The sequence below is a fragment of the Apodemus sylvaticus genome, chromosome 4, assembly GCF_947179515.1.
Source record: "Apodemus sylvaticus chromosome 4, mApoSyl1.1, whole genome shotgun sequence".
NCBI classification, from domain to species: Eukaryota; Metazoa; Chordata; class Mammalia; order Rodentia; family Muridae; genus Apodemus; species Apodemus sylvaticus.
In genome coordinates, this window is record NC_067475.1 from 139720156 (window position 1) to 139746010 (window position 25855).

Consider the following 25855-nt stretch of genomic DNA (forward strand, 5'->3'; position numbering starts at 1 on the left):
CATCTGGAATAAAGACTTTATTCCACCCATCTTGAAAAACTGGCTTTCAATTGGTCATAAATTGTGTCTCAGTGGTTTGGTGGGTTCTCTGTACCAGTACAGTCAGTTCTTAGCCTTAATTCACCCCCAGGTCATGAAAGGATAGAAAATAATACAGCCTAACTCTAATGACCCCAAGAAGTCAGAAGTTTAAAATGCTATCTCACTTTGTTAGAAACTAGGTAAAAGGTCACATGCCAGAGCCCACCCTTTGTTTAGAGCTAGCCTTGAATAGGTGATCCTGGCCCCATAAGGTAACTGGAAATGGGCTAAGCTTATCTCGCTTCTGTAACCTTACACCATTACCCCTATGCAGGAGCTCACGCAGCTATAGACATTCAAGAAAATAGGAAACTAATTGGTCCACTGAGCGCAGGCTCCGATAATTTAAACTGATTGGCCTAAAAACTATGGAGTGGTACAAATTGATTGGTTTGCATTTTGCTGCTCTCCATGCTAAGAAATGATTGGTTTGTGATTCGCAGGCTTTGTCGTAAACTTATAAAAGCTGTCGAAATCTGGCACTGGTGGTCCACAGTCCTCTAGTCCTGCATGATGTATGGCTGTGGAACCCAGAATTCTGGAGTAAAGAAATCCTCATGTTAGTGCATTGAGACCGTTTCTCGAGAGTGATTTGGGTGTCGCCTTCCAGGGCGTGGGGTGCTGGGGCACCCTCAGTTTTTTGGGGGTCTTACAGTCACACCCCTCAATCCACTCCATTCTAGGAACCATGTTTCGTTCACTCTCTAGCTTAGTCCCATGCTGTCAGAATATCTGTCCTCTTCTTGTCATGGGCTCATTCGTTCCTACAGCAACCTTCTTCCTTAACTGCAACAACCTTAGAGCAGTTTGACTCTAGTGTTTTAACCTAGGTACAGCCGGTATGCAGTGACATCATTACTTAGGAGGTGGAGGAAGAGAAAAATTACAGCAAGTTCAAGAGCAGCTTAGGCTACAGGGTTTAGTCCAGCAAGGACTCCCATACCAAGATACCCTGTCAAAAACAAATAAATGGGGCATTATCCATTGCTCTCTTTCTGTTGCATTCTGTAGCTGCCTGCAGCTACTTCGAACTGGGTTCCTGGAACAGAAGCTGAGGGATGGATGGGGAAGTGGTGGCGAAAGGATCGAGGGCCAGGATGATAATTTACCGATTGAGGCCGAAACTTTAATGGAGGGCAGACCTTTTAACAGTTTGGGCGAGCCCCTCCTCCCAGACTCCAGGGTGAGTTCCAGGGTAGTGGTCTTGTTGTTCGCTGGGTGTTGGCTCCAATGCTCAGGCAGCTGGGTGGGTCACCTGCTTAATTCAGAAATTCGTAGACCTGGAGGAACGATGAACTTCATCTTCACTCTGACCACTCTACCCTAGGATAAAAATTCCTGCTTTAACCTACTTCCCTATTATGCCCTAATATCAGACTCCTGCCTGAAGCCCTTGTCCTTGGCCAATGCGAAGTTCCTACCAAGTGGCCTAACAGCCCGTTATGGCTCTGTACATCTTTCCAAGGGAAAAGTCGGGAATGCTGTTTCCCATAAAAGCATCTGACTTATTATTTAGACAATTAACACTTGCTAGGGCTCAGGAAATCTCTATGTCAAGAAATGAGCTCGTGTTGGACTGTAGAAAGACTTCCGGTCGTTGGATAACAGCTAGCATTCTTCAGGAACTTGGGAAATGTGTTTTCTGTCCCCCTCAGCTACTTAGTCGTCCTTGTTGTAGGAAGCGAGGGCATGACTGCTCTAGGTACGGTTGAAGGAAAGGTTTTTATTGTAGATACAATGAGGGAAGGAGAGAGGCATCTGGAAAATGTCTAGAGCAGGGAAAGAGCATACACTGAACATGGCCAGTAGAGTAAACCAGGCCATGAGAGGATGGATGAGGAGAAAGAAAGCAAGGGGGAAGAGATGGGGGTGGGGGGTGGGGGGGGAGGGGTGGGGGGGGCGAGTGTGACGGGGTCAAGAGTGGAAACCCAAGAGAGCACATAGATAAAATTGCAGGGTCATATAGCAATGAAGGTGGGGAGGGGAAGGCCATGACTGGAGAAGTTTAGGGTAGAGGACAGAGTAAGAAGACCTGAGGGGAGCCACAGCGGTTGAGCGAGCCCAGAGGCCAGGATGTGTTATTAGGCACCACAGATGGCCATCTGTCCAGGCTCTTTCAGACCTGACAGAATCTGCAAGATGTGCCCACCCCTGCTCTCTCTCACACTCCGCTTGTCTTGCAGACTGCCCCACCCACGCCGGTCAAGGTGCCTCTCTGCTTCCGACTCTTCCAGATGCCTCTGGATTCTTTTCCCTATCTCATCACAATAAAAGCCTTTTCCCCAAAGGAGGGACTGTTTCAGTGGTTTCTGAGCTGTACCTCATCTCCTACAACACCCACTATTATTATTACATTGTTTCTTGCCCTGTTCAAAGAATCCAAGAAAGCCAGGCCCAAAGTTGCAAACTTGTAATTCCAGCTATCTGGGGCACTGAAGCACAAGGATTACAAATTCTCAAATCCAGCCTAGGCAATGTTGCAGGAGATCCTATCTCAAAACATCTCAAAATACAAAGTAAAAAAGACAGCTGGAAGCCAATCCCAGCCCTTGGGAGGCAGAGGCAGGTGGATTTCTGAGTTTGAGGCCAACCTGGTCTACAGAGTGAGTTTCAGGACAGCCAGGTCTACACAGAGAAACCCTGTCTCAAAAAACCAAACAAACAAACACACAAAAACAAAAACAAAAGACAGCTGGGAATATAGCTTAGTGGTAGAGCACTAAGCGTTCCTGAGACTCTAGGTTCAACTCCCAGAACTACCAAAATCATTTTAAAAAAGAAGGTGGTCATCCCAATGACAGAAACACCTTTCATCCTCCCCAGATAAGAACACCCCAAGCGTTTTGTGATGTACACACAAAGCGTTTTTACTCATCATTCGGTCTGCATTTCAAAAGCATCTCTGGTGTACAATGTTGGGTCCAACTTCTTCGAACTCTGCAGCCGTGATCCACATGTCTTGGAAGGCAGACAGGGACGCAAGCACGGACCCCCCCATCCACACTGATATTTTCCTTTCCGGGGGCGCTATAACCTGCACGGTGGTATTGGCAGGTGCCATCTTTGCCACATCCTTAATGAGTCGCTTATCTAAACCAGGAAAAGTCGTCGATCCTCCCGAAAGGATGATATTGGAGAAGAAGGAACTCCTGAGATCCACGTCACATTTCGTTATGCTGCTAAAGCACATCTTGTCAATGCCTGGAGCATCAACATTCACAAGATACGGAGAGAAGAGGGCCTCTGGGCACCGGAAGACCTGCTTATGGAGTTTGACAGTCTTCCCATCGGGCAGGGTGTATATTTTCTCTAGGTTAGATTCCTTGGTCATTTCCTCTTCATAGTTCATTGCCACATAGCAAGCATTCTCCTTAATGTCTGTCACAATCTTCCTGTCCCCCGTTCTAAGCAGCATGACCCCCTCGTCCTTCAGTAGCATCATGAGGTAGCTGGTGAGGTCAAATCCTGCCACGTTTAGCTGTTTTACACCGTGAGATAGGCAGTAACCCTCAAAGATGGGCACACACTGAGTAATGCCGGCACCCGAGTTCAGCACCAGGCCAGTCGTGAAGCCGGCAGCAAAGAGAGCCAGCACAGCCTGCACAGACATGTAGAAGGCAGGGACTCCCAGATTTTCAAAAAACACTTCGGAGATGTGCAGCCGGTCTGCCAAGGGGTTCAGCGCGGGTTCGGTAACCAAGACGGGTCCATCACTGGCGTTCAGGTTCAGGTTGTAGTCGTAGATATGCTTCCACATGATCTCCATGTCCCCCCAGGAGGAAATGAGACCCCGTTCCACTGGATAGCTGGAGGGAGAACAATAAAATAGGTTAAGTTTGGTGCTTTTATGGTTGTTGCTAGTGGTGGATTTTAGATTTGGCTTAAAATAACCATAATAATAATAATAATAATGGGGTGGGGGGTGGGGGGGCACACGACAGCGGGCAGGCAGGCAGGCAGACAAATGATTAAAGGCACAGGCCACCATTCCTAGACAGAAGCCTTTAACACTTAACCTTTCTGCTTTTTGTTTTTCCATTTAAAGGGAATATTTATCATTATTGTTTTCTGTCAGTGACAAGATAACTTCCAGTAAACAGCACGGCTATTTTTCTCTTCAGTCATTCTGCTTGGCCATTTTTCTCCTCCTTGGAGAAAGTGACTTTAAAAAGTTGGAAACTTAACACATTCTGGTATAACTGTAAATAGTTCGAGAGACCACGCCCGCACGACAAAAGCCGTACATCAAGTCACATTCTTATGCAGGCACGTCTAGCGCGAACGGCCACTGTATGCTTGAATGTATTTGTGTCTAGAGAACAGAAGTTTATTTGGAAGGAGTGGCTGGCTGAGGCCTTGGGGTTCCTTTCCTGGTCCTTTCGGGGTGGCTTTAGCTCTGGGCTCTCCGCCCACTTCCACACAGACCCAGACCGCAGCATGCAGTACCTGATGGACAGGAAGCTCCTGCGCTCCTGCGCCTGATCACCCACACACAGCTCCTCCACCGCACTGCTGTGGCCCTTGGTCCGGCCCAGAATATTCGGGTAGACGAACTGGGGCTCCCGGGTCCCAGCCAGGCCCGCCTTGATCATTCCCGAGCCGTTGTCGATCACCACTGGAGGCTGGTAGCCGTTCATGCCGCCGGTGCTGCTGCATCTGCGCCTCCGCGCCGCTCCTCCCGGGCAGTGCGGGGACAGGTAACGGCGCGTCACAGAGGACCCCGCCATCTGCTGGCCCGCGTGGCAGGAGGGGCCGCCTGCGACAGCTTTCCGTGTGGTTGAGCGGCACCGCTGCTCCTGGAAGCTCCCAACATTAATACCAGAAAAACGAGCTACCCTGCAAAACATAGAAATCTATCAACTTACAAGGGCCTTTCTCAAACACTCTGAAAAGTTGTTGTTGTTGTTGTTGTTATATTTTAAAGATTCTCTCACCTCTTGAACTCTGGTTAACAGTGGTGTTCCAGGACCCGTGGGAAACTGGAGGTAGGGCCTGAGAAGATTGCGACAGGAAGGCTCTGCCTGGCTTCTGTAAGGCTCAACTTCAGGGGATGCTGGGGTGTGAACCGAGTTTACGTTCTGTATAGTAAACAATGTTACATCTTTCCTGTAGTTTCTAAAGATGTACACAAGAGGGCAAAACCTTTTGGGTTTTGTTAGGAGGGTGGTCCGCGTTTTAGCACAGGCTGGCCTCGAACTCGGCTGGATTCCCCTCGCAGGCTCTGAGTTCTGGGATGCTTGGCTCCCTCCTTGTCCTTTCTCCGTCCCCTTTCCCTATTCCCTCTCCCTCCCTCCCTTCCCCTCTTTCTTATCCCCCCCTTCTTTATTTCATCCTTTTCTTCATCTTTTGGATTATATCTCTAGGTCCTCCGAAGTTAATTTTCATTTCCTGGGGTTGATATTTTAGGAATAAGAACATGTCTGACACTTGGTAAGAATATAAATGCCTTAGATCATTATGAAATTCAGTTCAGAAAAAAAACAAAAAACAAAAACAGAAACAAAAACGTCTTGGTGTCTGATTTCGCGCATCCTTTAGGGGCTTTCAACCAGCTCACAAATTAGAAGCTCTGGTAGGTATTTCGAAGCAGGTTGGGAAAAAAGTGATTTATACTTCCTCCGACCAAAACCGGCTGGAGCTCGCTTCTGCCCCGCTTCACGCCCAGGCTGCAGCGCGCCGCCGCTTCCCCAGCCCGGGGAAAACAGAACCTGGCCGAACGGAGAAAAAACGGAACGGGCCAGGATTAAATAGTGTAGTGGTGTATCTGCTGAGCTTTGCAAAACAAGAAAAGAGAAAGAGAGAGAGAGAAGAAAGAAAAGAAAGAAAGAAAAAGAGAAAGAAAGGAAGATTGCAGACAAGTTCAGACTTAAAATTGTTTCAGCACTGCACTGTTCAGTTAACTGTGCTTTGTTCAGTTTGTTCTCTCTCTCCGTATTGAGAAATACATAAATTTGAAAACACTTGTGTAGTGTGTATGAAAACATCCCATAAGGAGGACCGTTTCAGCCACTGGGTGCAACCAAGTTTCCGTAGTGTAGTGGTTATCACGTTCGCCTAACACGCGAAAGGTCCCCGGTTCGAAACCGGGCGGAAACAACTTTTTTTTTTTTTTTAAAAAACGGTTCTCAAATCCCAAGTGGACGTCACTCACATTAAAGAAACGACCCTGACTCAACTTTTTTAATGTTGCTAACAAACGTCCCAACAGACAAAAAGAGCTGATGAGGTAGGCAGCCATGATCCCGGAAGACCTGCCTTGCATTCATTCTACCTAGCTCTAGCCTCTGAAGCATTTCTGCATTCAGTTTCCCCAACTCGAGATTTTCCCTTTTCTCCCTTCCATGCCAGGCTAAATTTTATTCTTAATTTATATGTCAAGTTCACTAAATATCTCAGAATTAACACGTTATCGAAAAGATTTGACAAAAAGGTGACATTAAAAAGAAATTTATACTCAGATATATAAAAAAGTAGCCTCAACATTTTTCTTATAAACACGACTGTGGTTTTATTCACAAATGCTTCACAGAGATGTTATAAAGCAAAAAGATTCCGGTATGGAAAAATCTCTCAGAGTTTTTGAAACTGTCTTTTAAATAAGTCAGGTAAATTCCTTAAAGACCAGAAACATAACAACAGACGTTTCAGTAGTGCTTTTCAAGATTTATGACGTCCGCAGGTTCTAGAGAAGAACACATCAAAACTTTTTGGCACTTTCGTATAGTGCAGCAATAACTTTGCTCTTCTCCCTTTACTGCACTAGCTCTGATTTCGAGGTAAATAATTGTGCTAAAATTATTCTGGTTCAGACGCAGGAAAACCTTTTCCGGTAGAAAGCCCACCTTCCTCCCGCGGTGCGCATGCCCAGTGTGCCCTGCTGCTTTGCTTTGCTTTCAAGCATCTCAGCCTCTGTCACCAGGTAAGGGCATTCTGGAAGATGAGCTTTGGCGATCCGGTTCCAACAGAATTCTGAGGGTCCCAAGAGCTTTCGGGTATGCAAAAGAGGAAGGACTGATTGGTCTCGACTTAAGCATATCCCTCCCACCGCCACGGTCAAGAACTAAGGTGCACAACGCAGCCTTCTCCACTGGAGGGGCGCTAATGAAGACAGGATGACAGGCGAGGGAAAGAACTACAACTCCCAGCATGCAGCGCGCAGCGCGGTTCCGGGAGAGGCGGGCTGTGCGCTCAAGCCCCGTCTCTGTCCAGAATCTGGATCGACAGCTGCGGGCTGACTAGGTGAGCAGCTGGCGCAGGATGTAAGTGAGCACTGAGGTGTCATCCGGAGGCCTGGGCATGCCGGGAAATCAGGGCTCCGAGACTCGGCTCGCCGGCCCTAGTGGACATCTAGAGTCCGGTCGCCGGTGTCCCCCACTGGACCACACATCCGGACGTGACGCTACCACGGAGGAGGAAGGGAGAGGCGGAGCGTCGCGGTGACGTCCTCCCAAGATGGCGGTGAGAGAGTGAAGAAACTGTTTCCCTTGGGCGGCTACGGGTGAGTGCCGCCCTCCGCCTAGCCTGTCGTCCCTGCGTTCTGGGATCCCGGGGTCTTATGTGGCCTGGCGCCTCCGACATCGAGCGCGATTCGGGGCGAAGGAGGGTGTCTTGGGAGAGGCAACCTCCGCGGTAGCTGTAGTCACGGCCCGTGCCGTGGGAACTCGAGGGAGTGCGAGCTGGGAGGGCAAGGCAGCGGAGGCCGGGGAACACCGGCTGGGACTGTCACCCTCCGCCGCTGGCAGGCTTGCAGCGGGCAGGCAAGGGGTGTGTCCTCCCCGGAGAGCGACGGAACCTTTGACACCTCCGGTGGGGCGATCCCGCCCCCTTGCACTTGGCCTGGTGCTTGGAACCTCACCGTCTCTGCCTACAGGTTTCAGTGATCAGAGAGCAATGAAAACGACTCGTGTCGCGTTCTTATCCAGTTTCAAGGAGTCGTTTCTTAGTTTATTTGTTTAAGCACCTTCAGGCAAAGATGCCTGCTGGAGCTTGAAAGTTTGAAGGGCCAACTCTAAAAGCTTAGGGTTTTACGGCCCTCTTTACAACTCGTGACATGGATTTTGTTCACTGCCATTTATTGCATTAGAGTTCTAGGGCAGTAAAACAAAGAAAAACATGAAATCACCATGAGTGTTCGGTGAGGCTTTTGGGGGCTGGGGACGAAGTAAGAGCTGTGCGCTTCGGGTTTAGTCTTTTGTTCCTTCTCCAACCTCCCCTACCTCTGCCTGGTTGAATGTTTGATGAAAGTTATGCTTATCAATTCACCCGTTTCTTTTTGCCTTCTAGATCAAGGGTACAATTCCATTCTGATAACAAAATGCAGTATTCACACCACTGTGAGCACCTTTTAGAGAGACTGAATAAACAACGGGAAGCGGGATTTCTTTGTGACTGTACCATAGTGATTGGAGAATTCCAGTTTAAGGCGCATAGGAATGTGCTTGCCTCCTTTAGTGAGTATTTTGGTGCGATCTACAGAAGCACTTCTGAGAACAATGTTTTTCTTGATCAGAGTCAGGTGAAGGCTGACGGATTTCAGAAACTGTTGGAGTTTATATATACAGGAACTTTAAATCTCGACAGGTAAAGTACACGTTTTTATTTGGTTATAAAATCTAACCAAATAGTCTTATGAGCTAAAATAGATTCTTTTTTTTCCCCATTCATTCTCCTCGCTTTCTCAGTGTTGATACACAACACAACACAACACACACACTCACTCATACACTCTATAGCTTCAACTTCAGTAGCTCTGTTGAGGATGAAAAGATGTTTGGTAAGCAAAAACAAAAACAACTCATTACAGCTGGGTGGTGGGAGGCTGAGGCAGGAGGATCCTTGTAAATTCAAGGCCAGCCTGGGCACCAGAGCAAGTTCCAGGACAGCCAGGGCTACACAAAACAAAACAAACAAACAAACAAAAAACCCTGCCTTGAAAAAAACAAAACATGTTAAAGTCAGAAGTTCTGTCTGACAGACTTATTCAGAGGCTGTATTTCAGTTTTGCAAATCCTGAATTGTAAGTGGATTTTCCTTTCCCACTGCTTTTGGTCTTCGTGTCCCTCAGGCCATCTCTCACACAGTCTCTGTCCCTTGCTTCTTCTAGGGTATTTGGAGTAGAGTTGTTGAAAGAACCACCTCTGGCCTGATGGCCTAGTGCCTTCCATTGCACACATGTAGATGGTCATGTGCAGGGCTTCCTGAGTGTGGCTCTGGAAAGTCACTTCGCAGGAATACAAGGAACAATGAGTCTGCCTCCGCTGTTCACCTATCCAAAGCTTAAATCAAGCCAGACGCATTACAGTGCCTCTCTTAAGGCTCTTAACTTCCGAGCTCCAGAGGCGCATCAGTCAAGTGTCTGCTGCGCAAGGCTGAGGACCTGATTTCAGATCCCCAGCCACCATATAAAAGCATTTTTGTAACACCAGTGCTGTCAAGGTGGATGCAGGTGGTTCCCTGGAGCTCATCCCCAGCCAGCCAGCCTAGGAGAGCCTGGGAGGTCCAAGCTCAGAGAGCGATCCTGTCTCGTGTAGTAAGTAAGGTATGAAGAGTAACAGAGGAAGACACGCAGAGTCGTCTGCAGCTCCCATACACAAATACACACACACCTGCATGCACATGTGCACACGAGCGAGCACACACTATATCAAAACATGCTTACTGCTGCCCCTTTAATAGTATGTGGGTTCTTCAGAGTTTTATAATACAGATATATTGTTTCCTCTGTATAAAACTAGGCTCATAGTAATAGTTATAGGAGAAGAGGTAGAAAGGGCAACAGCAAAAAGAACCTGGTCAAACTATGCTTGCCTTCTTTCCTGCCATTCTTTCTTTCTTTTAGATACATTTATGTAGTTAGTTTATGTTTCTGAGTACACTGTAGCTCTACTAATGGCTGTGAGTCAGCATTGGTTGGGTTGCTAGGAATTTGAATTCGGGACCTCTGCTCGTTCCTTGGCTCCACTAGCTCCAGCCTGGCCTGGCTTGGTTCAGAGATTTATTATTATATCTAAGTACACGCTGTACTGTCTTCAGACGCACCAGAAGAGGGCGTCAGATCTCTTTACAGATGAGCGTCAGATCTCTTTACAGATGACTGTGAGCCACCATGTGGTGTGAATTCGGGACCTTGGGAAGAGCAGTCAGTGCTCTTAACCGCTGAGCCCTCCCTCCAGCCCCCTTTCCTTCATTTCTAATAGAAGCATGAACACAGTAGAGCATTGGCTGGAAGAACAGATAATGGGCAGTCATGGTGCGGCACGCCTTTAACCCAAAACTTGGGATGCAGAGGCAGGTGCATCTGTCTCTTCAAGTTCTGGGCCAACCAGTCTACTGAAAGGAAAAAAATAAAAAAAGGACAGTGGAATTGTAATTTCTGAGTGGCTGATTGTATGTCTCCTTTCATAAGGCCTCTCTGAGCCTTAATCTCATAAAAGTGAGATAATAGTAAACTGTATTGATATTATTGTAAAGACTGAGTGAAAACTTACTTGAAGTCCACACTATGCAACAAACACTTGTTTACTTTATATTTTATCTTCTTTATTCTCTGCCCTCTTGAGTTCTACATTTCTTAGAGGAAACTTGGAAGGGAAAAACAGCCATGAAGCTCTGCCAGCTACCGATTAGGACTATTAATATTTTTCATCCACATCCTTTTCTAAACCATGTCTACAGGGGTATGCATGCACACAGTTAGGATCCTTTCCTTGTAGCTTCCAGCTTACCATGGAAACACACTTCTTAGACGTGCTAGAATCAAAGCACCTCTTGGTTTTTCTGAAAAGGAAGTATTCCTGTTTTAGAATTGTATTGGGATAACGAGCAGAGATAAGTTAATCTCCCACAGTTATTAGAATGTGGTAAATAACTAGTGAATGGCACAGCTCATTGGGTTGGAGGGCATAGAGCATACTAACAGCAGATCAGTGGGTTGGGGAGGGAGAGGTTTTAATTTTTATGTTTCCTTTTTAAGGTTTTTGGTTTTTTGTTTGTTTTTGTTGTTGTTTTTTGTTGAGGTGGGGTCTCGTTTCTGCTGCTGCATCACTCTTGGCTAGCTGACCTGTCTGCCTCACCTCTGCAGGAGAGTGCTGGGACTAGTCACACTATGTGCACAGTCACACTGCCTGCTCGAGGGGTTCCTTGGGTCTTAGGCTTTTGCAGCTAATGGCTTTCCCCACTGAGCCAGCTTCCTGCCCACCCAACAGTCAGTGTCTGTCTTTTGTTTGTTTGTTAATTGTTTTCTAAGCAGACAGAAAATATATTTTGTAGCAAAAAAAAATTTTTGTTACTCTACATTCTTTTCACCTTTTCTTTCTTTCTTTTTTTAAAAGGTTCATTCATTTATTTTATTTTATTTTATTTTATTTCATGTTTTGTTTTGTAGTGACAGGGTTTCTCTGTGTAGCTCTGGCTGTCCTGGAACTCACTCGGTAGACCAGGCTGGCCTTGAATTCAGAAATCCGCCTGCCTCTGCCTCCCAAGTACTGGGATTAAAGGCGTGCACCACCACTGCCTGGCTTTTATTTAAGTATATGAATACACTGTCGCTCTCTTCATGCACACCAGAAGAGGGCATCAGATCCCATTACAGATGACTGTGAGCCACCATGTGATTGCTGGGAATTGAACTCAGGTCCTCTAGAAGAGCAGTCAGTGCTCTTAACCACTGAGCCATCTCTCTAGCCCTTTTCATCTTTTCAGTATCATAAAATTGGAGCTATCTGCTCCAACATTCTGAGTTACATTTTATAAATTTGTTACTTAGTTTAAAAATGTCTAGCACTCTGGTTTATTAGATCTTTTAAGAGACATTTGAGTGTGTACAGCTGTTTTGGTTTTTTATTTTTTGTTCTGAATATTGTCATTTAGTCTTGTTTTCTTTCAGTTGGAATGTTAAAGAAATCCATCAGGCTGCTGACTATCTCAAAGTTGAAGAGGTAGTAACTAAATGTAAAATAAAGATGGAGGATTTCGCTTTCATTGCTAGTCCCTCTTCTACAGAAATATCTAGTATTACTGGAAACATCGAATTGAATCAACAGACCTGTCTTCTTACTCTGCGAGATTATAACAATCGGGAGAAATCAGAAGTCTCCACAGACTCAGTTCAGGCAAACCCTAAACAACGGGCATTAACAAAGAAATCGTCTCAAAGTAAAAAGAAGAAAAAGGCTTTCAATTCCCAGAAACCAGGGCAGAGCAAAGCAGTGCAGTCCCCCAGTGACGTTTTAGAGAGCGCATCTGTTGGATTATTCCTGGATACAACTAAGTCGTCCTCACCCGTAGTAGAGCAAGCCAGTCAAGGACATGACACTTCAGAACTTGAACTGACCTCAGTTGTGGAAAACACTTTCCCAGCACAAGATATTGTGCAAACTGTTACAGTCAAACGGAAACGTCGAAAATCACAGTCACATTGTGCCCTGAAAGAACACTCCATGTCTAATATAGCCAGTGTAAAGAGCCCGTATGAGCTGGAGACCGCCGGGGAAGAGCTGGACCCCAGGTATTCCAAGGCCAAGCCCATGTGTAACACGTGCGGGAAGGTGTTCTCAGAAGCCAGCAGCCTGCGGCGACACATGAGAATCCATAAGGGAGTCAAGCCCTACGTCTGCCACTTGTGTGGAAAGGCCTTTACCCAGTGCAACCAACTAAAAACGCACGTGAGGACGCACACCGGTAAGGCTGCTTTGTGGGAAGGGGCACTCACTGTGCTGGGCTCCTGCTGCGTGGGTTAGTGTCTGTGGTTCTGTTCCGTTCTGTACTGGGAATTGAAGCCAGGGCCTCAAGTAAATGAGAACAAAAAATAAAAAACCAAAACAGCTGTACACACTCAAATGTCTCTTAAAAGATCTAATAAAGCAGAGTGCTAGACATTTTTAAACTAAGTAACAAATTTATAAAATGTAACTCCGAATGTTGGAGCAGATTGTACTGAGTTGTATCTCCAGCCCATACAGATGACATTAACATACAACATTCATTGTTTATGAACAAAGTTTATCTGTAAAAGGTTTTAACATTAGAATCCTAAAATTTGATTTGTAATTGTAACAAGTATTTAATAGCTCTTTGCTATGATTGACATTTTGAGTTCTAGTGCATCAGGTCCTGACACCATTTTCTCTCATAATAAGCATAAACTTGGTCCTGCTGGAGAGTGAACCCAGGGCCTTGAACATCTATGCACGCACTCTACCAGTAAGCTAGCCCTTCCCTCTCCCAGTGTGACTTTTTATTCTGAGACAGCATCTTACTATGTTGCTGAAAATGGCCTTGAATCCGCAATCCCCCTGCCTTGACCTCCAGAGTGGTTAGGATTATAGAGCCACGCCATCACGCCTGGCTTGGTTCTAGGTTCTTAAATGTTACACAGAGGTAGATATTAAAACTCGGGCCCGATTTTCACATATTGCCACCACTTCCCAGTACATGCTTCTAGATTTCATTAGTTTTGAAGATCATTCTTTCTCAGCTTTTCTGTTTACCTCTGATTTGCATGACTTTCTGCTGGCAAAGTTTGAGTATCCATTGGTACACTTAGGCTTGTATTTTATACATTCTTCTTGCTGATCACCTTTAACTATTGTGATTAATTTCTTTGCTTCTAGTGTTTTCAGTAGTCTTGAAAGACATCCCATTTGCCTTTGTTACTTAGAAGTTATACCATTTTCTGAAAACAAAAACCAGTACCATTGGCTCTTTTTTTTTTCTTTTAAAGATTCTATTTATTTTATGTATATGAGTACACTGTAGCTGTACAGATGGTTGTAAGCCATCATGTGGTTGCTGGAAATTGAACTCAAGACCTCTGCTCCTTCAGGCCCAGAGATTTATTGTTATATGTGAATACATTGTAGCTGTCTTCAGACACTCCACAAGAGGGTGTCAGATCTCATTATGGATGGTTGTGAGCCATCAGGACCTTCAGAAGAGCAGTCAGTGCTCTTACCCAATGAGCCATCTCGTCAGCCCCCATTAGCACTCTTAAAAGCCTTAAAAGTTTATGACTTTGGCAAGTATAACAGGATTTTTTCCCTAATATACTATCATTGTCCCTAATATCTTCCTAATACAAATGTTACTGTTCTTTTAGGGGAAAGGCCGTATAAGTGTGAGCTGTGTGATAAAGGGTTTGCTCAGAAATGCCAGCTGGTCTTCCATAGTCGCATGCATCATGGTGAGGAAAAACCCTATAAATGTGATGTGTGCAATTTACAGTTTGCAACTTCTAGCAATCTCAAGATTCATGCAAGGTAAAAGAAAATGAGTTGTTTGACCTTTATGTTGGTTAATTATTACAGTCTAATGAGTAATGTGTTTTCTTAGAGCACACAGGGCAAGCCTCACGTCATGCTGACCATGGAGCAAGGGGCTTTGATGCTCGCCCAGCAGGCTTCCGTCTGGCTCTCATCTTCCTTGCATTTTCATTTCTCTCCTTTGGAATGGAAATTGTACCGTGGAATTTGTGCAAACTATGTTTTGATTTTTACAAGAATTGCCCGAATCTTTTGAGACTTTAGACCTGGACTTTTTTGTTCTTGTTGTTTTGAGACAGAATTTCTCTGTATTGCCCTGGCTGTCCTAGAAGTGGCTCTGTAGACTCAGTCTAGCCTCGAACTGAGAGATCTACCTACCTCTGCCTTTGGAGTTCTAGGTTAAAGGCCCAGCTTAGCCCTGGGCCTTTGAGAGGCCCTGAAGCTATGCAGACCGGAGAATCTTAGGGACGGCTGATCTCTCAGATAGAGAACCTTAGAGAGTGCATTCGCATGTGGCGTGTGCGTAAACATCTGTAGCAGGAGGGACAATATAGTTTGGGACTGAGATACCCACCAAATGCCCATTTGTGGGGGCCATAGTCCCCAGTGTAACAGTGTTCAAAGTTGATTGTGGGGATAGGGGTGCTGACTTAATCAGAGAACTAGAGGAGATGATATTTTAGGTTTTGAGACCTGGTTAAACAACTGAGTCCCTAGACTCTCACTGTTACCTCTTGCCCGCCTTCCCTGCATGCTCCTCCTCTGCCTCCTCTTCCTGATTGCTGTAATAGATAGGTGTGATAGCTCTGCCGCAGTCTCCCGGGGAAGCCATAGCCATGCCCGTCAACTATGACTACAGTAGACTCTGAGTGCCTCTGTGGCTGACCTTGAACAAAGCACATAGGAACAGTGTGTGGGGGCAGGGAGCTTAGTAGGTTCCCAAACCAAATGAATTTTCATTTTCACACACTGACACTTCTGATGACTAGGATTTGGCTAGTTTCCTACTTTGTTTGTTTGTTTGACACAGGGTCTTGCTGTATAGCCCAGGCAAACCCAAAATCCTTATACCTCTAATTTCTGAGAGCTGGGATAACAAGACTAGACCATTGATCAGAATGTCTGTCTGTTTTGCTTTATGGTGTTAGGAATGGAACTTAGGCAATGTGCTAGACTGCATTCCTTTTCCCACGTCCCCAGCTGTCACTCTAAGGCAGTTGCCCTGAGAAGGATGGCCCGTGTTGGCAGGCAGTTTTAGAGGCTTCAGTCCATGCTCTCCTGGCCTCAGCTTCTGGGCCTTTGATGAGGCAAACAGATATGACAGAGAGGATATGGTGGACTCCACTGCTCATCCTGTGGCAGTCAAGAAGCAGAGGCTGAAGAGGGGGGGCTGGAGACAAAGGTGCGGTCTGTGACCTGCTTCTTCAGGAGGTGCGGCCTAGTTAGAAGCAGGTCAGGGCACAGGGCACACCTCCTCAAGTTTCCAACCCCTAGTACTACTTCTAGCTGGGGACCAAGCCATTGGCACTTGGCTTCACCTGTTGAGATGACGTAAAATGCTACATGAAATAGTTGCACTTTATATAAGAAAGACTTGGTGTATACGTGGCCTCCGGATTGCTCTCCTTACTGCTGTTACTTTATATTCACTAACAGGAAACACAGTGGAGAAAAGCCATATGTTTGTGATAGATGTGGACAGAGGTTTGCCCAGGCCAGCACACTGACCTATCATGTCCGCAGGCACACTGGAGAAAAGCCTTATGTGTGTGACACCTGCGGAAAGGCCTTTGCTGTCTCTAGCTCCCTCATCACTCATTCTCGGAAACACACAGGTAAGAGTTTACAGCTGAGACTGCTTGTAACAAGGCTGTAGCTAAGAGAAGTGGGAATTGGGCCTTTCACAAGGTAGACTGCAGACTTTTTAGATATCTACACTGGTAATTTTGAAGCTGTTCATGATTTTCACATAACCATTAGATTAAGGATCTGACATTTGCTAGAATAATACAAGGTAGGTGAAAATGTTATCGTTAGCTTATGCCTGTTAAAGTAAGAGAATTCTGGAAATATATAAATCCAACTGAGCTATGTTTTTATAACTAGAGAAAACCTAGTTAGCCTTTTTTGAGAATTTGTCTCCTGTGAGTAAGGATGTGAAGGGGGAGTTAAGTGGGAGGTGGCTCAGGCAAGAAACCTGTCTTGTGACTTCTTTTGCATAGACGTTCCAAGACCTGGAACTCAGACAGGTGTGTCAGATGCAAATTATAAGTTTCGAAAACAAAGTGTACTGGTCAGAGTCTCTTTTGAAAGGTGGGCTGTTGGCTGTGGTCTTCCTTAAATGTTGTTATCCCCTTGATTAATAGATAGAAAGACTTGAAATGTTAATTGAACTTGACATGTTCTTAATCATAAGAATCAAATTGTTTACCCAGGTCATCTCTTGTAGGAGAGAAGAGACATTTGCAGAAATGATGTTTTAGTGTGTGAAAAGTGCCAATCTAGATAGGTAGAATAAGTTAATAGTTCATCACTGTGGATGCCTCTAAGATACATCATAGAAAGGCTTTCATATAAAATTTCATATGATAATTTTAAAAGCTTGATTTAGATCTCTGTAACTGATACATATTATACTGGTATAGTACACCACTTCGCTATCTTTTATTTTCCATCTAGGTGAGAAACCATACATATGTGGTATTTGTGGGAAAAGTTTTATTTCCTCAGGAGAGCTCAACAAACACTTTCGATCCCATACAGGTCTGTGCTTAGGGAGAACGCATCAGTTTTTGTTCTCTCTTAATTCCTTTGTACATAAACCTTGGCTTTGAAACCATTGTGGAATATATAGTATCTAGTATAACTTAGCGATAACAAGTTTTTCATGTATAAATATCAGATGTTTATATGTTCATTTCTTTCATTATTATTTTTTAGTTGTTTAGAGTATAATTTAAATTTGGTCAAGAGTTGTGTAGATCTTTTAAGGAATATACCAGATATCCATCATTTCCAAATGAAAATATTTGTTATTAAATTGAATAGATATATCAAACAAGGAATCATCAGAATTATAAAGTAGTGTTCTTCTATATAAGTTTTAGGAATGGATTTTGTTATCAATGTGTTTGTTATAACATGTAATATGTAAATAGTATGGAGAAAATGTTAAATATTAAATTTAAAGGAAAACTGCTACTTTTTAAATAAATGGTTCACATTTTTTTAAAAATCCATCTTTATAATTTTAATCCAGCATGATATGAATACTAGGATGGGCTTGTTAAATTCATTGCCACTCCTATATCCTCATGTTTCTTGGTTTTGGGGTAACACATTAAGTGGTTCTTCAGTGATCACCCGACCCCCTTTGTGCTGGGTTCAAACTCAGAGCTTTCCGATGCTAGCATGCATCTGCTGCCGAGTTACAGCCCCAGCCTGGACAGTACATCTTTGAAAATAGTTGTATTGTAGGATATTGTCAGTATTTTGTAGAAGATTTCCTTATTTGTGAGGTATAAGGGTAGATTATTTTTGAGAATTTCAGAAAATGAAAGCACCTAATTTTACCCCAAATTGGGTTATACTTCTTACAAAGTAAAAGCATACCTATGTGTATAGGGTTTCTCATCTCACAGTTATAACTAAGTAATTAAAAGAATTTTTGCTTTATTTTCATTAATATTTGATAGTTTTGTGTCAGCTAGCAATTTTTTAAATACTGAGTTTTTAAAGTTCTTGCCTTGTTTTTCAGGAGAACGACCATTTATCTGTGAACTATGTGGAAATTCTTACACAGACATTAAAAACTTAAAGAAGCATAAAACAAAGGTGCACTCTGGTAAGAGCACGTGATTGACATGCACTCTCTGTTGGCACTGACCTTAGCGTGCTGAGCTGTACATTTCAACAGTGTAGACTAGATCTCTGTTTAACAGTAGACATAGGGGGCTAGAACGGTACTTGCTTATAATCTCAATCCTCAGGAAGCTGGCGCAGAACAAGCTCCCACCCCAGCCCAGCGTGGCCACGGAGCTAGCTGCAGGCACGCCTGGGCCGCGTAGCGAAGCCCTGTCTCCAAACCGAAATAATCCCAGCAAAGCCGGGCTGGAAGCTTGTGTGCTCAGGCCTGACAACCAAAATTCTATTCCCAGATCTCACAGGGACCAGAAGAGCACAGTTCCCTCAGAGTTATCTTCTGACATACATACACACACACACACACACACACACACACACACACACACAGACATACACACAAACACATAAACAAGCAAACAAATGAATGAAATGAAGTAATCTTAGAAAATAGTAACAAAAACTTATACATATAAAGAAAGTAGCTTTATAATCTACAGAAGATTCCTCTTTCCACTGTTTTTGAAGAATTGAACTTCATAAAAAAATAAAAATTAAAATAAAATTAATTTAAAATATTCAGGGCTGGAAAGATGGTTCAGTATTTGAGAGCACTAGCTGCCCTTCCAGAGGACCTGGGTTACAGGCCCAGCACCTACATGGCAGCTCACAGCTCTCAGTCACTCCAGTTCCAGGGGATCCAGTGTCCTCTACCAGCCCCTGGCACCAGGCACACATGCAATAAGGCACCCGTTAAAAATAAAAATTAAAAATAATAATAATAAACTTTAGCTATTTCCTCTTTTAAGAAGTCTGACTTGCCACAAAGCTTGGTGGCACATATCACACACCTGTAATTCTATAACTTAAGAGACAAGAAAGACAATTGTTGTTCATGGTGAACTATATAAGTAAACAAACCAACAGTCAAGAAGCATGACTGTTAAGTAGTGTCAAAAATGAAAGACATATAAACAAGCAATATCATTACTGCATATAATGAGTCTGCTCGACTGAGAGTGACTGCTGTAGTCAGGGAGAAAAGAGCTCTGGTGAATGTCAAAGTGTGGAAGGAAATCGGGCCCTGCGCTCAACATTCTATCTGAAAAGGAAGCCAGGCTGCAAACTTTTGGGCTTATTACTTAAAATAGACACTTGATTTACTGTCCTTATGACATTCTGCCAAAAGGAACAGTATCACAGGCATGATGAGAATCAGCGGGTGTGATAGAATGCTCACCCAGCACGTGTGAAGCTCCAGGTACAGGATCCAGCACCAAATGTATGTGTGTGTGTGTGTGTGTTCATTTTCCGTATATGTGATAATAAGTTTAATTGTAAGGATTAAGGTAGAAGCATCTGAACCCTGCAGTGTGTCTCGTCATAGTCATTTAATGCCTGTGGAATGCACATAGCTGCGGGGCACATGAACTTGAACGGGGTATAGTCCTGGTTCTCTAAGAGCTTACCACCTGGATGGAACAGCAGAGATCTGACTAGACTGAAATTGTAGGACATTGTAAATACAGAAGTGCTAAAGAAGACATTTCTTCTGAAGCATTAGAATGGTCTTGAGTTCACCTGGACATGGTAGCTAGCACACGCCTACAATCCCAGCACTCCGGACGCTGAGGGAGATGGCTTGGTTCCAAGTTCAAAGCCAGCGTGGGCCCCATAATGACAGTATCTAAAAGGGAGGTGGGCTGTCAGGAGAGAAAGGACTTATTTTTGCAGAAATGAAGGGAGAAGAGTTCAGGGGTGGAGGCGGGCAGGACAGGGTCGTTGCAGGCAGGGGGCATTTTGATGAGTCACAAAGACAAGACCGCGCAGGTTGTTCCTGACTGCTTAAACTGCAGAGTTCGGGAAACTGCAGCTTAACGTAAGTGGTAAGTGAAGCACACACTGTTGGCTATCTACCAAGGCTGCTGAAGTCATGTCAGCATTTTGGGGTGGCAGCAACATGTTACAGCCAGTAGTGCAGTGGAGGCAGAGTGCGTCTCTAGTCAGTGAGAATTTCTCTAGGAGAGCAGCATTTCCCACTTCTGGAGACAACTGATAGGTTGTGTACTGCAAACCTGAAGCCACTGGCCAGCGTGCACTCCTCCTCAGTGCACAAGATGACTTTACTCTGTTGCCCTTCTGCACTTAGAAGGAATCAGAGGAGCTTAACTTAGCATTCACCGGCATGGACTTCAGTTCCCAACCTAGCTGAGGCGTGGAGGCGTGACTGAGTAGAGTCAAACAAGACAGGAACAGGAGCCATGGGAGGAGGACACCATTTGCCAACTGTGCGTGAGGTGGGAGGAAAGCTCGCCGGGGTTTAGAATGTCTAGACTGATTCCCGTGCTGGTGTTCACGCCCACCCTGTTCTGGCTACTTGCCGCAGTATCAGTGCATACTCCATCTGGCACACTGCGGAGAGAGAAACAGGTTGCACGTGGGTGTGGAGACCGAGTGTGGCTCTAGGACCTGTAAGTGGATGAGTGTACCTCAGACAGTTTTTGGTTTTGCATTGTTAAAGACAGTGTACTTCCCCTTCTGTTTCAGGTACGGATAAAAATCCAGATTGCAGTGCAGATGAGCATGCTGTAAGTGAACAAGACCCCAGTCAGAGAAGTCCTCTGTCAGAAACGCTAGATGTGAAGCCTTCTGATGGGACTCTACCCTTAGCGCTTCCACTTGGGACTGAGGACCACCACATGCTTCTGCCTGTCACGGAGAGTCAGTCTCCTACACCAGACACACTGCTGAGGTCAGCTGTGAATGGATATTCCGAACCACAGTTGATTTTTTTACAACAATTGTATTGACTTTAAGGACATGGAATTGCTAGGGCATCCTTGGCAGTAAACGTCACCACATCTGGTAAGGTGCATATTCACACTGACCCCACTCACTGGAGCTGTATGACCATTAGTTTTTATTCATGGAAGTAAAAGCACCTGATACTGCATCAGTCAGTGCTGGTTTGGCTTTTGGTTTTTATTGGAAACAACCAGCCTGTGAAGGAGTGGCTTCACCGCACAGCACGGTCTCGGGTGGTAGGCTTCAGACACTGTTAAACTGCCTTAACTCCATCTTCCTTTTGCATTTGTAGACTTATCTGTTCCTTAGGTAGACTCTGGCCTGGGGTTTTTGTTGTTCTCTCCTTACTGTTTAAACAAAGTCTACAGAAATCTCAACTTCAAAGTGTTTCGGTTTGTAAACCCTGTGGACCAGTATAGAAACTGTCAGAGGGATTCAAGTTTGTGTTTATGTCTATGAAAATTTAGAAACTAAGGAAGAATTGTGCTATTTATTAATATATTCCTTTAGAGGTAACTTTTTTAATGAAGCCAAACGAAGTATTTCTCTTAAAATCCAGAAAATGTATGTAAATTTTTGTTCATTTAGAGTGAATTCAGTATTCTGGAGAAAACCGGTACTCAGATCAATTTTTGTTTGAGTTGAAACTATATTTTTTTAAATAGATATTTGGTGTTTTTAAGTGAGTCAGAAGACAGTTTTGGAATTTGATTCATTTTATATTTTATTAGATTTGTAGATTATTGGAAGTGAATATATAACAAGTTTTGAAAATTTTTGATAAGCCTATCTTGTATCAGTTATGCACTTTTTAAAATAAATGTTCTAAAAAGAATTTTCTAGATATAAAATACATACTAGAAATCACTTGGCTTCTAAATTTGATATATTAGAAAAATCAAGAAACTTGAGTTGCATGCCTAAGGCAACACACATATACACAAATAGAATTAATATCCTAACTTCAATTATAAGCTATACTTTTGGATTATTGGTTTGTTTACCATTTTATATTTGAGTTTCCTATAAACATGGATTTTCAATTTTATAAATTAAACGGCAACTTTTGGTTGTTGGCCGTAGCTCTCTAGTGTTCCTTTCCTTTGCAGCTGTGTAGAGAACTCAGCACCCCCATCCCTGTGCCTGCTCCCTCCTCCCCCTCACTGTTCTGCATATTAATTGATTTCACTTTGCAGTGTAAGTTACAATTCCTGAGTCAGTTTCTGTTGCTGATAAGTCCTGGTGACTGTTTCTCATCTCTGTCATCAATTAGTTAGGTCTCACTTGTTTTCAGGACTTAAACATGGAACATGCACTGGAACATGGTGTTCACTGATATTGTATTCTTCCATCATAATTTTGGGTCCATCCATGTTTGGGTCCAAGTCCCAGAACTAAGAAGATAATAATAGAACACTCAGTTCTTACACACTGTAGGTGTCTTCCCATTTCGTAGAGCTATAGCATTTTCACAGTAAATTCTGACCAGAGAGACTGACTTAACTAGAGAGAGTATGAAATACCGCCTTTGTATAATAAACTTATTTTATTATTTAGCTAAGAAGTCTGTGTGTATGTTAAATGAACATACTAAGTTTGAATAAAGTTTGTAAGGTATAAAATGTTCAGCTAATCTTTTCTAGTTTAAGATCAATAAAAATTTACTAGTCTATAACAAAACTGAAAAGAATTAGCAAGTTTGCCGAAGTGGAGGGAAACCACAGCTTCATTAATTCAAGCATAGAATTAACATTTTTTTTAAGTGCTGTAGTTCGTTGGGCATACACATACCCAACTTTCTAGAATCACAACATTCTAGAAAGTTAAGGCAAGAAAATTAAAAAGGATTCCAAAAGTGGCTGTCATGATGTCTGTCCTATCTGAGGACAAAAACTGCCACAGTCTTGTTGGTTTAGTCCCTTCTCAATTCTGCGCTGGTCTCACTAACAGTCCAGTCTGGCTGCGGACTTGTGTGTAACCTAAAGTGGCTCCGTACTCCACAGCTTCCTCCCGCATTCTCCAGGCGTGCAACACAACCCCTAACAACACAACCCCTGACAACACAAGCCCTGACAACACAAGCCCTGACAACACAACCTCGAACTTGGTAACTAGCATTTGAAAGCTCAGTCGTTACTTTCAGCATTGTTTCATATAAGTGAAATCTGGAGTAGGTCAGATTGGTTTTTCAATTTGTATTATTGTGTATCTAAAATTATTTTAGGTTGATACTGGTTTAGTCATTTGCTCTTCCAGAATTATTTGTAAAGAAAGCTCAAAAACTGAATGTCATCATTGTTTTAATACTATGCTGTTACTTATTCTAATGTGCATGCACTTTATGAGTATCTGGGAATCATTCTAACACAAAGAATCATTGAGGTAAGTTCTTTACCTATTTTGTTATGTTGCAGTGTTTTAGCAAAGATTAATTACTTAAGTATTATAGAAGGTTTTCAAACTCTTTAAAATGCTGAATATCTTAGAAAGTTTTTTCTAATTTTGTATTTGTATTGTTTTACCTTAGAATTAGCTTTTAAAGTTTTTAAAAAAGGAATTGTAGATTATATATTAAATAAATTTTGCTGTTAAATAGTATTCATGTTTAATTCCATAGGATCATTTCAGTGGACAATTTTAGAAGCTTTTTCAAGATTGAAGATCTGTTAATTCTTTGCAAAAGTAGTTTATCATTTCTCTACATTTTATTCCTACAGAAATAGTACCTATCAATGCAGTTAAGGTAGGTAGTTAACTCTCTACACTAATTTTTAAAATATCCTGGGCTAATAGTTGTAATGTCTTTACTTCTGTCAGGTTGAAGTTTTATAAGACTATCCGTACCCACTTTAGTGTGATAATCTACTGAGTCAGATGTGCTGGGCAGATGTTTGGTAGAGATGCCCTACAGCTGATTTCAAATGGACCAGAAACTGAGAACTGGCTCCCAAGCACTTGTCAGTGCTCCGTCTTTGAGAAGCACTTAAAGTTCTGGTATATTATTTTTTTTATTATTTACCTGGAGATTTTTAATCTGTTAATTGTGTTAGAAATACCACCAAATAAAAAGATTAATTCTTCATTTCCACTCACCATTTTGAATAACACTGATACCATTGATATATTAGGACATTGATTTCTTTGTTTCTTTTTGACTTGAGACAGGTTTTACTATGTATCAGTATGTTGAGATTGAATTTATTAAATAGCCCAGATTAGTGTGGAATTCATAGTAACCTTGATGCCTGGGGGGGGGGGTGTCCTGGGATTATAGCTGTGCACTACCACTCTACATGAATCTCTGGAGACATGCATGATGCAGTCTTCTTTTGCCTTCTTCAACCCCTGCCCCTACTTATTGACAAAAGATTTGCTGTGTTTAAGGATTTATCATATAAACATAAGAGTCTTCCAGAAAATGTACAAAAATAACTGTCCACTAGAAGGGAAGCGAGAAAGCCAAGATCAGTAGCTGTAAAACAAGCAGAAATGCTGAGTGGAGGCTCACAGGAAGCTCAGAAAGGAAATGTGAGCAGTCAGGAGTGGAGAGTGGGTGGAGAGAGAACAGGCCATTGTTCACCTGGGCAGACAAAGTGACTGAGGGAAGTTACGAGGTGCTGACTGGAGAGGAGCTGGGCAGAATGCAGAAAGTATCGAATGAGAACGAGGTACCGGGCAGAAATGTGTAACCCAGCGGCCGTGCTGACTTACAAAATACAACTTACAGAGCTCGACTTAGCTAGGCCACATATATAGCCGTGTGGCCACATCCTACCTTAGTGAATTGCTAAAGGGCAGAAATTAGACACCCAGGTTGGTAACATGACTCCATGCTGGTGACCTCAGCTGACTTCCCGAAGAGAAGCAGTTCTTAGGCAGACTGCTGGTCGCAGTCTCAAGAATGTCTGCCCTGGGCTGCTGCAGTGTGAGATGGAAATGAAAAGGTCCTTCTGGAATTGCCGGGAAGTCAGTGAGAGAAGTCAAGCGTACTGGAGAAAGCTGGTGTTTTAAGCAAAGGATCAGGTCTTAGACCACTAAACACGAAGACACGGTGACAGTTTCAAACAGTGAAAGGGAGCCTGTGGGGGTCAGCATTGTCAGAGGTTTTCTATAGGTTTTCCATACATTGTATTCTGCTCATGCTTTTCCCTTCCCCAACTCCTCAGATCCTTCACACCTCCCCCACTTATATCCAACTCCCAACCTTCCCTCCCTCCCTCCCCCTTCTCTCTCTCTAAAAAACAAACAAGCAAACACAATAAAAAAGCTCACACAAAATGAAACCAAACTATACAGAAAAAAAAAAAAAAAACAGTCAGACAGAAAATACCCATAAAAGCAACTTAAGAGAGTCTACAAAAATACCCGTTGAGTTCTTTCTGTGTCGGCCATAGGGTATAAGGCCTGTCCTGAAGTGTGGCTGACATATCTAGCTATACCCCATTGGAGAAACTAACTTTTCCATTACGCGTAGATGTTGGTAGCAGATAGCTTCCTGGTTAGGGGTGGCAGCCTGTGTGTACTTCCCCGTCTGTCCACACTGGGACCCTGTCTGACTTTAACTTATGCAGGCTCTGGGTGTGTTCCCACAGCCTCTGAGTTCTTACTCATGCACCTCAGTTCTATTGTATCCTGAGGGTACAGTTCCCTTTGAGTCCCCTGTCCCCTCAGTCAGGCTTTCTGTCCTCTTCTTCATGGCTCCCTGAGCCTTCACAGGAGGGTTTGATGAAGACATCCCGTTTAGGACTGTGGTCCAGAATCTCATTGTCTTCATACTGGCCATTTGTGGGTGTTAATTTCCAACTTCTTCAAGAAGCAGCTTCTCTGATGATGGCTGAGTGATATAAGAT

At 43.6% G+C, this 25855-nt stretch overlaps 2 protein-coding genes and 1 non-coding gene across 5 annotated transcripts; 2 read left to right on the forward strand and 1 right to left on the reverse strand.

The window, feature by feature from the left end:
• Positions 1–2014: 2014 nt before the first annotated feature.
• On the reverse strand, positions 2015–5278 carry Actrt3 (actin related protein T3). The gene is made up of 3 exons (XM_052178780.1): positions 5016–5278; positions 4528–4917; positions 2015–3887 (listed from the first exon to the last, which is right to left on the reverse strand). The coding sequence occupies exons 2-3, from the start codon at positions 4806–4808 to the stop codon at positions 2972–2974; spliced, it is 1197 nt and encodes a 398-aa protein (XP_052034740.1). The 5' UTR covers positions 4809–4917; positions 5016–5278; the 3' UTR covers positions 2015–2971.
• Positions 5279–6104: 826 nt separating this feature from the next.
• Trnav-aac (transfer RNA valine (anticodon AAC)) lies at positions 6105–6177 on the forward strand. Its single transcript has one exon. It is a non-coding gene; the product is annotated as a tRNA-Val (tRNA).
• An 843-nt stretch (positions 6178–7020) lies between these two features.
• Mynn (myoneurin) lies at positions 7021–23603 on the forward strand. Of its 3 annotated transcripts, XM_052180676.1 has the most exons (8): positions 7021–7579; positions 8365–8661; positions 11966–12759; positions 14177–14336; positions 15996–16174; positions 17019–17102; positions 18097–18183; positions 20748–23603. In XM_052180676.1, the coding sequence occupies exons 2-8, from the start codon at positions 8396–8398 to the stop codon at positions 21008–21010; spliced, it is 1833 nt and encodes a 610-aa protein (XP_052036636.1). In that variant the 5' UTR covers positions 7021–7579; positions 8365–8395; the 3' UTR covers positions 21011–23603. The 3 variants fall into 3 exon arrangements, with proteins under 3 accessions (XP_052036636.1, XP_052036637.1, XP_052036638.1); XM_052180677.1 differs by lacking the exon at positions 17019–17102; XM_052180678.1 differs by lacking the exon at positions 7021–7579 and having other exon boundaries at positions 8448–8531.
• The last annotated feature ends 2252 nt before the right edge of the window (positions 23604–25855 follow it).